Source organism: Struthio camelus, chromosome 15 (assembly GCF_040807025.1).
Source record: "Struthio camelus isolate bStrCam1 chromosome 15, bStrCam1.hap1, whole genome shotgun sequence".
Classification (NCBI taxonomy): domain Eukaryota; kingdom Metazoa; phylum Chordata; class Aves; order Struthioniformes; family Struthionidae; genus Struthio; species Struthio camelus.
This window is the reverse complement of record NC_090956.1, coordinates 4,475,069-4,488,409: the sequence shown is the minus strand read 5'-3', so window position 1 is coordinate 4,488,409 and position 13,341 is coordinate 4,475,069. Positions and strand designations below refer to the sequence as shown.

Below are 13,341 nucleotides of genomic sequence, written 5' to 3'. Positions count from 1 at the left end.
GTGCAAAAGCTAGTGGGAAAATCCCGAATGGCTTATCCACGGTCTTCGTGTCCACTGGGCAATTAACCTCTCCGTAGATAGCGGCCGACGCACGTGCTCTGTTTTCCTTTGGCCGGGGCGTACCATTAAAGACCTTTAAGCTGTGACTTGGATGCCGCGTGGCGTTCCTGGAGGAGGCAAAGCCCTTAGGAAATAGATCCTCGTGGAGCCCAAGGGCGATGAAGGTGGCTCGGGAAGATTTGTCGGGCGGTCTCGGATGACTGGCCTGCTTCTGCCCGAGCTCGAGACACGTTTTCCCATCCTCAGCCGCCCTGCATCGCTGAGCCGTGGCAGCGCGGTCCCCAGCGGGAGCCGATCAGGTTACCGCAGGCCAGGAGTCTCGCTCAAAGCTTGCTGCGCGTCGCGATTATACGTGTGCCAAATGACAGCCTGCGAAACACTCAAAATACACTATGGCCAGACACCTTCCTATGGCCTTTAAAATATACGGCATGACTCGAGATATTTTAAATAGATCAAAATACATTTATTACATATTTATATTATTTTCTCTAGGCTATTTATATCTTTTGGAGGCTCTTATATATAATATATATAATATATTTAAAATAACATAAAATTGGCCAGTTTCGTCATTTGAAATACATTTTACAAATATATATACACATTGTCACATATATCTCAAATATATGTGCAATGAGACAGAGAAACACCAGAGGTGGAAAAGGTACAGATACTTCCACTGCATCCACCAGCGTCTCTACCCGCTGCATGTCGCCATCATCCCGGCGGATGCACCCTGTCACTGCTGCATTTTACCTCCAGGAGACCAGCGCTCCCAGTTGCCAACTGGCCCATGTAAACTGGTCACGGGTCCCGCGTTCCCAGCGCTACACCCCTGAGGAGCGGCACTGCCGAAGCCCAGCCCAAGGAAGCACCGAGGCGGGTTTTGGTGCAGGAAGAAGGACGGGCGACCGACGTGCCACAGCCCACACAGCCCTGGGACAGATGTGCGCAGCTGCCGGGGGCTGCAGGGCTTTCCCGAGCTCGGTGAGGCAGCAGGCTAAGCCGGGCTGTGCGCTGCCCCACGTCCCCTCTGGACACCGGTTCGTTTGTCACGCGGCTGGATCCAGCCCTGGGCACCCCCCCACCCCCGCCCCCGTGGCAGCATCCCTGAATTCGGAGGGGTGGGAGAGCAGGCTCCAGCCAGGACGGCCGTCGCGCACCCTGGCAGCTCTGCATTTCCACGTGCGAAAAGGAGCGGGGCTGGGGTGGGGACTCTTTTGGTTGTCAGCACAAGGGAAAAGGAAAGAGCAGGAGGGTTTAAAAATAAATGTATTTGTTCTGCCTTATTAAAGATAGAAAAGGTGGCTCTGAATTCATTTCCTACAAAAGGTTTGAAGGTCAAGCAGGCACCGACTCGCAAAAGGTTAAGCGCTGAGTGATTGTCCCAGCCCTAAAGACTAAGTGCACTAGGTTTGTTATGAGACACTAAGGCTCCTCTTGACGGTTCCCGTCCCCGGAGGCAGGCAGCAGCCGAGCTCGCTGTCCGACCCGTCACCTGGGACAAGCTGGCCCGCACCCTGATCCGACCCGGGGCGCGCAGGAGCCAGGCCTGGTTCGGCTCAGCCCGGTCAGCGGCGCGGGAAAGGGAGGCGCGAATTTCCCGCGGCTGGCTGCGCCCGAGTGTTTCTGCAAGCCTCGGGGCGGAGGCGAAGGATGCTCTTCCGAAGCAGTGATTTGAGGCCGCTGGGGGATGCGGACACTTTCTGCTTTCCCTTGTGCAGCCTTGTTGGGTGACGGGAGAGCGAGAGCAGAAGCCGGCGCAGCCCCCCGGCCCCGGTTCCCCGCGGAGGCGCCCGCGTTGGCCTGAGCCCCGGCTGCGGGCACCCCGGCGGGACGCTGGCCAAGAGGATTAGCGGGTCTTTCCTTCCTCGGACGCCTGCGATCCTCCAAGGATCAAGTGTAACGCCAGCGTTAACCCCACATAGAGCACAGCCTTGGCTCCCAGGAAATGGCCAGCAGCCGCTTTGCCGGGAGACGTCTCCCTTCGCTCCACTCCGGACGCCCTTCGTGCCCGCCACCGACCCACGCAGAGCCGCCCGCGCTTGGCCACCCTTTCTGAGGGCCAAAACCCCTCCAAAAAGAGTTTCTCACCCTTACAGCAGCCCTGTCCCCATCCTCCTCCTCCCCAGGAGCCAGCCACCGAACAAACGCGACTTTTTGGCTTCTTGTTTGCCTTCTATTCCCCCTCCCCCACCTTTGAAAATTAATGTGATAAAACTACCAATTAGTTGCTGAAAGGAAACCGACTGGGTTTCTAACAATCCCTGATGGCAGTAAAAAGATCAGTAGCTTAGAGCACTCACAGGTAGGCAAAAATAATATTTATACATTATGTAACAGCATGTTCCATGTCTAGGACTATACAGTATATATAAGACGACTCGCCAGAGCTACGTCTTCTCTACCGGGGTTGGGGAGGGGGTGCGGGAACAGCGTTTGGGGAGGGTCCAAAATTCAACTCCCTGTGCCGGCCGCGGGCTCTCCCCCAACCCCATTCCCATCCTCCTACACAGTAGTTTAAAAATACATCTGTATATATTATTCTATTCTCCCAGGTAACACTGTACAATCATACAATTTTTTTTTAAGCAATAATTTACTTAAAGACATCTCTAGTTATCTTTCATTTTTATACAAATATTTACTGTGATATATATATATATATATATATATATATATATAAAGAAATTAACCCTCTGAGAACCCTACAGCAGCAAGATGTGCACCTTTTTTTTAAAAATTATTATTTATTTAAAAGAACCTAAAACCACTTAAAAGCGTCTTTTTTTAAAAAAATAAATAAGTAGTGCGCACACAAAATCTCTCTGCCCCCCCCTCCCCAATCCGCTGCCCTCCCCTCCCCACCTGGACCCCGTCGGGCGAAAAGCGGGTGCCAAAACTGTCCCTCGCTGGGGGCATCTCGGCGGCGGCGTGGCACCAGTCCGCGGGGAGGACGGAGCTGGCACCCCGGCCGGCGGGACGGCTGCAGCAGCCCCTGGCGCTGGAAGGCTGGGATTTACCCTGCAGAAACGGCCTGCTCCCCACCGGCGCCAACATTTTTTTAGCCAAAAAATTAAAGAGCCACCTTGCTGGGCAGCGCGGGGTTTCGGCAATTAACGCAGCAGCTAAAGGAGCGGGGAAGCACGAGAAGAAACCGCTGCAGAGATGTAACCTCGGGGCTTGCACGAAGCCCCGGGCGAATTATCGCCCGTCCCCGAAATCCCCGGGCGCCCCAGGGCTGCCTCGCGGGAAAGCAAAACGCAAAACGGCGTGCGACCAGCGGCAGCCTGCAGCGCCCGCAGAGCGGCCCCGCTCCTTGCCCGTCCCCAGCGCGGGACGCGGGAGGTGGCAGAGGGACCGGGACGGGGACGGGGACAGGGACGGGGACGGGGACGGGGCCGGCCGGGGGCAGCGGGGCCGCTGTGCGTCTCTAAGGCACGATCCACCTGGAGGTCGGGACGCGAGGGCGGGTTGATGCGCGAGACTTGGGGTGGGGGGGAGGTTTCCTCGACCGGCCTCGGTGGTTTTTCGGGAAAGCGCCTGCCTCTGAAGTGGGACTCTGCAGTGATTTAATTCCGAAATGAATGGGTAAGTCATAAACGCCAGCCTGGCGCGGCAACGGCTGCGTGGGGCCGGGCTGCGCTGCAAGAAACGCGAGCGAGTCAGACCAACTTCCCGTGGATTTCCACGTTTGAAACGCCTGAATTGTTCAAGGGGAAAACACCAAATCGGTTTGGACACTGGGAAAATCCCCAGATTTCAGAGCTTTCACGACTGTTCTTTTGTGCTTTTTGTTATTTCAGTTTAGCCACGGTGAAACTTATGAATTGCCCATTGGAGATGCTGGGGAAGGTCCGGCACTTCAGCGGCTGACACTGCAGACCCTATTTCCACCCTGAGGACAAATATTTCCAGAAATTGGCTAATTATTGTGTTTACAATGATTCTTTCTATCGCTGTCTGGCTTTTCCTTATTAGCTACTTTGCCAGTAATTATGCTACTCGCTTTCGCTGCCACGGCTCTCCAGCCACTTACGTCCGCTCTCTGCCTATGAAGCTGCACTGGCGGAAAAAAAAAAAACAAATTGGATGAAGTCTTGGCCTCTAGCTCTTGCATCTGGCCTACACCCCCTCAAAGGACTCGAGTAGCTTATTCATTCCCTTGTTCATTTTTAAAAAATACTGAATCACTTCTTTCAGATTTAATATTATTATTATTGTTGTTGTTATTGTTATTATTATTATTATTATTTTGGTAAACAGTCTCCCAAATGTTATGTTGAAAAAATTAAAAACCCTCTTGTCTCCCTCCCCACTTTTCCCAAATTAAAAAGAAGTAAGTTAATTTTGCATGTTATTTCAAGTGTTGTTCTTGTGCAACCGAATCGTACTGCCTGCCGGAAGGAACAATTTGTTGTTGTTGTTGTTGCTTAGTTAAAAAAGAAAAAAAATCAAAAAAAAGGAAAAAAGGAAAAAAGAAAGAGAGCGAGAAAGATTTGTTTCCTGACATTTCCTCTTTTTGGATCTCGCAGTGCTCAGCTCCAAAAAAACGGCTCCCATTTTTTCCCTGGGGGAAAGCAAAGCCCTGCAGCCCCCTCGCGGGACGAGCACCCACCCGCGCACGTCACCCGCGGCCTCTCCTCTCTCCGCTCCCGCCAGATCGAACCGCCCCGGGACGTCTGCTAGTCGCTGCGCAGACGCCGCAAGTTCGAAACGCCCTGTGGCCTGCCACCGTTCCCTCCTGCAGACCGGCCAGTGGTTATTGCAATGAAACTTAAAACTAAGAACAATACTAATTTCTCAAGCATTCCTATGGCACTTGCATTGTTCTGCATAATTTGAGCGGGTGGTAGGGGAAGAGATTAGAGGAGGAAAAAAATACCCTCGGAAAAGTTAGTGAAAGGACCGAGAGTCATATTTCTGACTCCCTCCTGTACGACCTCTGATCCAACGCTATTGTAGCTTGAAGCCTATCAAATTCGTGCCTGTTGTCCGGGCTCAGGTCGTCTAAACCCCTGCTGTCATCGTCTTCCTCTTCTTCGTCGCGGCTCATGAAGGCCAGCTCGTTCTCGTAGCAGAAGGAGTTGGTGCTAGGCAGCAGGAATTTGTTCTCCACCAAGTCCTTGGCGCTGCAGCGGGGGGTGGACGGGACCTCGTAGGTTTTGTGGAAGTGGGAATAGTCTACTTTGTACTGGTTTTTCTCCTCAAACAAAACAGGCTCAAAGCGGTGGCCCCACAGGATCTCGCTGGCCAGGTAGGAGCTCCGAGCTTGCGTTGTCATGGCAGTGGCTTCTACCATGCCTTCAAGGATGACCACGATCTCAAAGTCGTCCGTCTCCAAGTCCTGGCGGCTGATCCCGAACAACGGGCTGTCTTCGTTGATCTCGTGGAGAATGGTAATGGGCGACACCAAGAAGATACGGTCCAAGCCTTTATCAAACCCCACATCGATGTCTATTTGGTCGAGTGGTATGTATTCCCCTTCTTCTGTGATCCTGGGCTTAATTAGCTGAGCTCGTACATGGGCTTCTACTATGTGGCTTTTCCGGAGGTTCCCAACTCTCCACATCAGGCAGAGTTTTCCATCTCTCATTGCCACAACTGCGTTATGGCTGAAAAGTAATGTCTGGGCCCGTTTTTTGGGCCTGGCCATCTTTGCCATTATTGCACCAATCATGAAAGAGTCTATTATACATCCCACGATGGACTGAACGACCACCATGAAGACGGCGAGCGGGCACTCCTCCGTCACGCAGCGGAATCCATAACCAATGGTTGTTTGGGTCTCGATGGAGAACAGAAAAGCAGCCACAAAGCCATTGACTTGCAGAACACAAGGCTTGAAAGTATCGTCTCCACCTGGGTTTTCTAGATCTCCATGAATGAGTGCAATTAGCCAGAAAATCAGGCCAAACAATAACCAGGACACCAAAAATGCCAGGGAGAAGAGCAATAGCATATATCTCCAGCGAATGTCAACACATGTGGTGAACATGTCTGCAATGTACCTTTGAGGCTTGTCATCCATGTTGGTGAACTCCACATTGCACTGGCCGTTCTTCTTTACAAACCTATTCCTGCATTTCCTCCGGGTGTGGATTTTCCCATTGCCAAAGCCGTTGATACCTGGCATGGTGGTCAACCTCAGCCCGTCTTCCTCAGAGGACACTATGCTGTAAGGGTTGACTCGGCCTGCAGTCATCCCTGAGCCAAGCCCACGGTGAAGGAAAAAGGTCTTCTGATTCCCAGCGTCCCCCTGGCCCACCCCTGCCCACCCCCCAAATTCTGTTGCGGTGGAAGAGAAGTCCCAAGCTTCCACGTCTGGGCCGCAGCGTCACCAAGCGGATCCCGTGAGAGGCTCTGCAATGAGAAAACAAAGACATGGCCGTCACCTTTCCCACGCGAACCCTGGGCACGGCGAAGGGGCACGAGGGGGTGCTTGGCTGTGGGCCCAGTGGGGTAGGCGGCTGAGTGAGGATCCCCCCTGCTCCCCTTGCTCTCACTCCTATGCCAAGGCGATTCCTAAAGAACTACAAACAAGACAGGACGAGGTCCTAGAGTTTGTTCTTTCATTCTACAAAGTGCGTGAGCAAACCAGCATTTCTGAGAACCTGACCGACAGCAGCGGATTCAAAACCTTGCGTTGAGCTGGAGCCTTTGAAGATTGCTTCCCTGTGCTTTTCTCATGAGCTCTGCTTTCGGAGCGGAGTCTCTGGGGTTGGGCTGCCGCAGAGGAAAGCAGAAAGGACAGGCCACGCTCCTTCCTCCGTGCAGGGATATTAATAAAGGTATGCCTGAAACCGGCTCCATCAGTTCACATTGCCTGTGCCAGATGGACCGCTGCCCAGCACATCACAGCAGCGATCGCCCGACCTCCCGAGCACCAGCTCTTCTGGGGCCCAGGGAAACCACAGAGCGATGTGGATTTAACCTCCGTCCCCAGGCCCGGGGATGGGAGAGGACACGGCCAACGTGTGGCTGGTTGGAGACGGCCTCTGGAAGGCACTCGCCTGGAGCAGATGCCACAGGGAGCAACTTTCCCAACGCATCCATTGGGAAATGTGGCCGCCTATGGTCACAGATGTGTTTTGCTGCCCAAGTCGTATGATGGGAGCACTGCAGCTGGGGAACGAGGAGCTGTTCTGGTGCCTTCTCAATGGCCCAGCTGCAAGGTCATGGATCTAGCCTCGGTGTGCCTGGGGGAGCGGTGGGGGCAGTGTGGCCACGGGCAAGGTGGCCCGAGGTGGGGGAGCTTCCCCAGAGCAGGAGGGCTCTGCTGAGGTCTCCAGCATGCAGAGGCTCCTAGCTACATCCTGCCAGGGTGCTGGGCCCCCCTTCAGCACCTCCGGAGGATATTGCAAGCGGGGCTGCATCAGGCTGCAGAGAAACCACGTGGCCACATCCCAAGTACCCCAGAGAGCTTCCACGCTCCCAAAATCACCCCGTGCCATTTCTCGTCCGATTATTTAACATCATGGGATTTGTCACGTGGCATCAAACCATCGATCCGCCCTGCGCCGCGTGCTGCCAGCCGTGAGACATGCGCTGGGCCGACGGTGCAGACCCCCCGTGACCTCCCCATCCGTGGAGGTGCCCGGATCGTGCCTCGCGGCGTCGCAGAGACCCGCTGCCGGGCTGTATGCGCTGTTTCGTTCCTGCTGCCCCGGTCGATGAGGTCGATTCCTGCAATCAGCTCGAGAGCCTGGGGACAGGCGGCGACAAGCGCGCCCTTTCCATTACACGGAGGCCCGGGGGCGGGTGGCAGGCCCCACACCATCGCCGGGGGAGCATTGCCGGCCACGGCCTGCCCCGAGCTCCATCAGCCCAGCTAGCCGTGGCACCATGGATTTCCTCTTACATAAGTCCTGCCTGATCCCACCTGGGTCCCACTTTGGTGTCTCCCTGCAAGTCCAGCACCGCAATCAGCGGCGCTAACAAATTCCCCCAGTGCCCAAACTGCCCCGGCCCTGAAAAAGCCATCTTATACATCAAACAACATATTTCCATATCCAGATGCAATGTTACATTTTTAGCCCAAATGCTATTTTTTTAAGCTCCACTATTATTTTTTGGTGTGTCAGGAGACCGACCGAGCAATTGTTTGTGCCCAACTAGGGTTGCTTGGCCCAGATCGCACACGTCTCAGCCAGCGACTTCCTCTCCTTCCTTACAGGCCATGGTGAAGAGTAAAATAAGCATTAACAGGTAATATTTAACCCCCCATCTTTGTTGCTGGAAGTCAGAAAGGACTTGGCAGGTCGCATTGCAGAGCTAACATCTCAGGCTGCCGGCAGACTCAGACTGACAAACCCCACCTGAGTCACCTGTCCCAAGTTTTCCTCATAACCGCAGTGCCTAGGTTTATTTAGGCTTTCTCTCCCTCTTTTTTAATGAAAGCTGAGCATTTAGAGTAAGATGAAGCCCGTCTGCTTTTGCACCGCCCTTGTCCTGCTCTCCCCACAGCCTCGCAGGCACACGCGCAGGAATGCACCGAACGGTTTCGCCACTGGATGAATTTGCTCTTGCTTTTTTTTTTTTTTTTAATTAATTCTACATGCATTTGAGAAGTGAATAAAACGCAATGAGCTCCCGGTGACCTGCGGGAGGATTAGCCGGGGTCTGGATTAACCGTGCTGGGAGGGTGGACGCGCCCGGGATGACTCTGCAGGCAGCGAGCTGCGCTCACCCCGGCTGACGCTCCGCGGGAGCCCCAGGGCCCCCGTCAGCAGCATCACTCCCTTCCCTCTTCATTCCCTCTCTCCTTCGCTCCCTCCATCCTTCCCTCCTTCTCACCTTCCTTCCCTCCTCTCTTGCCTACTTCTTCCTTTATCTTTTCCTTCCTTCCTCTCTCTTCCTTCCTTTTCCTTTCCTTTCCCTTTCTTTTCTTTTCTTCTTTTCTTTTCTTTTCTTTTCTTTTCTTTTCTTTTCTTTTCTTTTCTTTTCTTTTCTTTTCTTTTCTTTTCTTTTCTCTTTTCTCTTCTCTTCTCTTCTCTTCTCTTCCTCTTCTCTTCTCTTCTCTTTTTTCTTTTCTTTTCCTTTCTTTTTTCTCTTTCTCCTTCCTTCCTTCCTTTTTCTTTTTTCTTCCTCCCTTTTTCTTTTTTCTTTCTTTCCTTCCTTCCTTCTTTCCTTATTTGTGTCCTTCTTTTGGTCCTTCCTCTCTTCCTTCCTTCTTTCTTCTTTCTTTTCTTCTTTTTCTTTTTCTTTCTCTTTTTCTCTCCTTCCTTCTTTCTTTTCTTCCTTCCTTTTTCTTTCTTTCCTTCCTTCCTTCTTTCCTTATTTCTCTCTCCTTCCTTCCTTCCTTCTTCTCTTTTCTTTTCTTTCTTTCTCTCTCCTTCTTTCCTTCCTACCTTCCTTTCTCTTTCCTTCCTGTTTCTCTTTCTTTCCTTCCTTTTTCTTTCTTCCTTTCCTTCCTTTCCTTCCTTCCGTCTTGCTCTCTCTCTCCCTCCTTCCTCTCTCCCTCCACCTGTTCTGACTGCCTCCTCTCATCCCGCGTTGTCCAGGCTTCGCTCTACCGGCGCTGCCCGGACGGCAGGCGGGGAAGGGCCCGCGAGGGCAACGACCGCCGGCGGCCCCGGCCCCGGCCCCGCGGCGCAGCCTCCCCTCCCGGCGGCGACCCCGGCCCCGGCCCCGCGGCGGAGCCTCCCCTCCCGGCGGCGACCCCGGCCCCGCGGCGCAGCCTCCCCTCCCGGCGGCGACCCCGGCCCCGGCCCCGGCCCCGCGGCGCAGCCTCCCCTCCCGGCGGCGGCCCCGGCCCCGGCCCCGCGGCGGAGCCTCCCCTCCCGGCGGCGGCGGCGGCGGCGGGGGCAGCGGCCGGCAGCGCGGCCCCCCCCCCGGCGCACCACGCCGCTGCCTGCGGCTCCTCCTTTACTCAGCGCAGTTTCCTGAGCTCGCGGAGAGCTGCGCTGCTGGCGCCGTTCTGGTTTTCAGGCGACAGCCCCAAACTGCCGCCGCGGGAGGCTTGGAGCGGGTCGGGCTCCGCCGGCCCAAGGGGGCCCCGCGGGCCGCCCCTACCTCCCTCCCCAAGATGTGCACCCCGCTTGCTGCCCGCGCACCTCCTGGGCGCAAACCCGACGCGTCGGCTGTCGCCTGCCGTCCGTGCCCCGCGTGCGGAGCGGACGGGCGGGCGAAGAGCTCGGAGCACCCCGCCGCCTCGGGGGAGCATCGCCCCCGGCTCCCCGCTGCCCCCAGCCCGGCGGTGCCGCGGACCGAGCGGCTGAGGAGCTGCCTTGGCGGCGACGGCTCCTGCCGCTAAACTGCAGCAGCACGACTCCCCAGCGGAGCGCTTTCCCGCAGAGAGCCCGAGCGGCGAAAGCAAGCCGCCGACTGCACTGCTAATTTTATTTATTTTTTTAAAAGGGCCTTAAATGTTGCAGCAATCTGCCGAGCGCCGCGAGCGCTGGGAAAAACGCGCTGAGTGCACTGGAGGCCGTTAGCTCTGAACGCGCCGACGTGATTTATCGTCGCACCTTTCCCTGCACCTCGGGAGGGCCGGCGAGCGGCAGGACGGCGTTTCGGGGGGGCGGAGGGGCAGCGGGGCCTCCAGCCTTGGGCCCCGTCTCGCTCCGCGTCCGCCACACTGGGAACCATGCGGGAAATCAGGGCGTTTGGCCGAATCTGGCCCCATCCGGCGCGAAGCTCCCCCTCACCCCGGCTCGATGGAGAGGCCACCAAACCGGCCCCCCCCCCCCCCCAGCCGGGACATCGGGTGGGAGCTGTGCCGAGGGGAGCTCTGCTAGCCGGATAACTCACTCCCGGCGACACTTCGGGTCTGCGCGCTTCCAATAAATCAGCGGCCGACGGGACGCGACACGACGCGGGCCGGGCCCCGACGGAGTCGGGAAGACGAATGGCCCCCTCCTTCCCCTGCGCTGCCGGAGAGGGCAGCGGGAGGCTCTCCCGCCGGGGCAGGAATAACGGGAAGCTGCTCAGTTGCGGCAGGGATGCGGGTACCGAATCGCCTCCCCGCGCGGCACCCCGGCCGCCAGCCTCCGCCGCGGGATCCGGAGGGAGAAAAGGGCCACGTGCCGCGTCCAGGCACCGCTTGGGGTGACGGGCTCTGGCTTAAGCGCCCTAAAAGCTCTAAATCCGCCCCGGATTTGTGGAGATATTTAGAGCAGCCCCGGGAAAGACCCCTCCATCCGGAGCAGCGATGCCCTGCGGGAGGCACGAGCACCCCGGGGTCCCCATCCAGCCCCGCCGGCTGCCCCGCTTCACCCCCCTCTATACCCTGGCACCTCGCCCCCCCACGGCAGCGGGTCCCCAGGGTGGGGGTCTGCCCTTACCTGGCGCCCGCCCACCCGGGGGGGCTCGGCGGCGCTCGCCGGCCATGGCTGCGGGGCGCAGGGTGCCCCGGGGCCCTGCTGCCGCCCAGCAGAGAGACCGAGAGTTTTAATTGAATTTCTAGATTATCCGGGGGGAGAAGTTGTAATCTCCTTAAATCCAACCTCCGGGCGAGTCCCGTAACCTACTGTCCTGCGCTGGGGAAGGGATTTAGCGAGGGGGAAGGGAGGTTTCCCAGCCTGCTGACGCCCGCCCAGCCCCCCGGACGGGCTGCTCACCCTGCACCCTGCAGGATTTGTCCCGAAGCATCACGCGGGGCCACGTCGGAGCGGCTCTCCTGGCCGCCCCGCGGCTCTGGGCATCCCGGCTCGGCAGCCCTCACCCGGCTGGAGGCTGGGAAACCAGGTCATGCCAGGGAGGCGCCGGGCCCCTCTCTGCGATGGCCACCCTCGAAGGTCTGCAGAGGACCGGGCCGTCCTGGGAGCACCCGGGATGGCGACGGCAGAGATGGAGATGTCCAGCACGGGGAGGAGAAACAGAGCTGGCTACGGGGTCAGTTTGGAGGACAGCCGCAAACCCCCCCCAGATGGGATTTGCGGCTCCCGCATCCCAAAAACAGGTCTTGTCCCCGGACCGTGCGGGTCAGAGGGTATTTTCAGGTGATGCCCTTGGAGGGGTCTCTCCACCCGCCCTGCGCGCTCCCTCCCTGCCGGCCGCCAGCGAGGTCGTGCCATCGCCCCGGGCTTTGGAAACCCGCTCCCCGTTGACGTCGGGTCTCACCGGGGGACGGTCTGTTCCCGATCGGCCCGTGCCGAAAGCCCAGGGTGGAAGGGCCCGGGGGCATCACCGGCAGCTAAAAAGCACCGTGGGAAGGAAGGGAAAAGCAGGACCCGAAGGGCAAATGTCTTGGAGGCGCATTTCTCGGCTTGCCCCGGCGGCGCGCGCCTGCTCTCCCAGGCCAGGCCGTCTCCCCATCGCTGCTTCTCCAACCCCAGGTAGAAGAAAGCCCCAAGGAGGCTTCTCCCAGGCTCGTTTCTCTGTTTGCACCCAAAAAAAAAAAAAAAAAAAGTCTCCCAAGGAGCGGTGTCTCAAGCGAGAGGGAAACCTCCTGTGTGGGCAGAGCCCGCGCCCGGGAAATGTTTATCCTGCGCGTTTCTGGAAGCCGCGCCGTGCGTCAGGTTGGGAGCGCCGGGGCTGCCAGCCGGCGCAGGTGGAGCTGCGAGCCGCCGCCGCCGCCGAGCTCCGCGCCGCCCGGCCGCCCGTTCCTTTGCGGCGGCGTTTCGGCTTTCACCCCGGAGGGGAGCGGGGCCAGCGCGAGACCCCGCCGGGGACTCCCAGAGCCGTCATTTCCAGGAAGGGGGGACGCGAGCGGGGCTACAGCGCCATGCGCCGCGGGCTCGGCGCTGGCGCTACCCCTCCTGCGGGCATCCTCCACCCTTTCTCGGGCTTTAAAGACGCCGATCTCTCTGCTCTGCCTGGGCATTAGTGTTTCCTTGACACTTGGCTTGAAGTACAGCCTCTCTCCCAGCATCCTGAGCAAGATTCCCGGCTCGGTGGCCGTGCCAGGGCAGCCGGAGTTGCATCCCGCCCCCCAGCTTTTCCAAAGCCCTTCGGCATTGCCGCGGATCAAGGCATCGGCAGGGTGCAAAACCCTAAACATCAGGAGGAAGGCGACGAGGCCGAAGGACACGCCACGCTCGGGCCACGCACCCAACCCTGCCCTCCCGGCCCTACTCACCCCGCAATCGGTGCGAGACCGGTCCGGCCGCAGCGATGGCGCAGATTCCCGAGCCGAGGTGAACACAGCGCCGGTGCCGGCCCCAGCACCCCGCTCGGCACCCGCCCGCCCGCCCAGCTGGCCGACGGGGACCTGACCCGCGCAGCACACTGCGGTCCGGGCTAATTGTCTCCAAGCTCAGGTTACAGCCTCTCCTGCTCCCTATATGTGCAGGACCTGGCACCGGAGACCTCTGGTCCTGCACTGCAGCCCTGGGG

The 13,341-nt window shown here is 57.8% G+C and overlaps 1 protein-coding gene across 3 annotated transcripts in view; it reads right to left on the bottom strand.

The window, feature by feature from the left end:
- Positions 1 to 559: 559 nt before the first annotated feature.
- KCNJ12 (potassium inwardly rectifying channel subfamily J member 12) overlaps positions 560 to 13,341 on the bottom strand; it is a 31,251-nt gene continuing 18,469 nt past the window's right edge. For 2 of the 3 annotated variants that reach the window (XM_068908075.1, XM_068908076.1), the window contains exon 2: positions 2,914 to 6,426. In XM_068908075.1, the coding sequence (XP_068764176.1) occupies positions 4,979 to 6,268 (1,290 nt within the window). In that variant the 5' untranslated portion in view covers positions 6,269 to 6,426 and the 3' untranslated portion in view covers positions 2,914 to 4,978. Of the gene's footprint in view, positions 6,427 to 13,341 lie in introns of all 3 variants that reach the window. The other variant, XM_068908074.1, reaches the window with a different exon arrangement.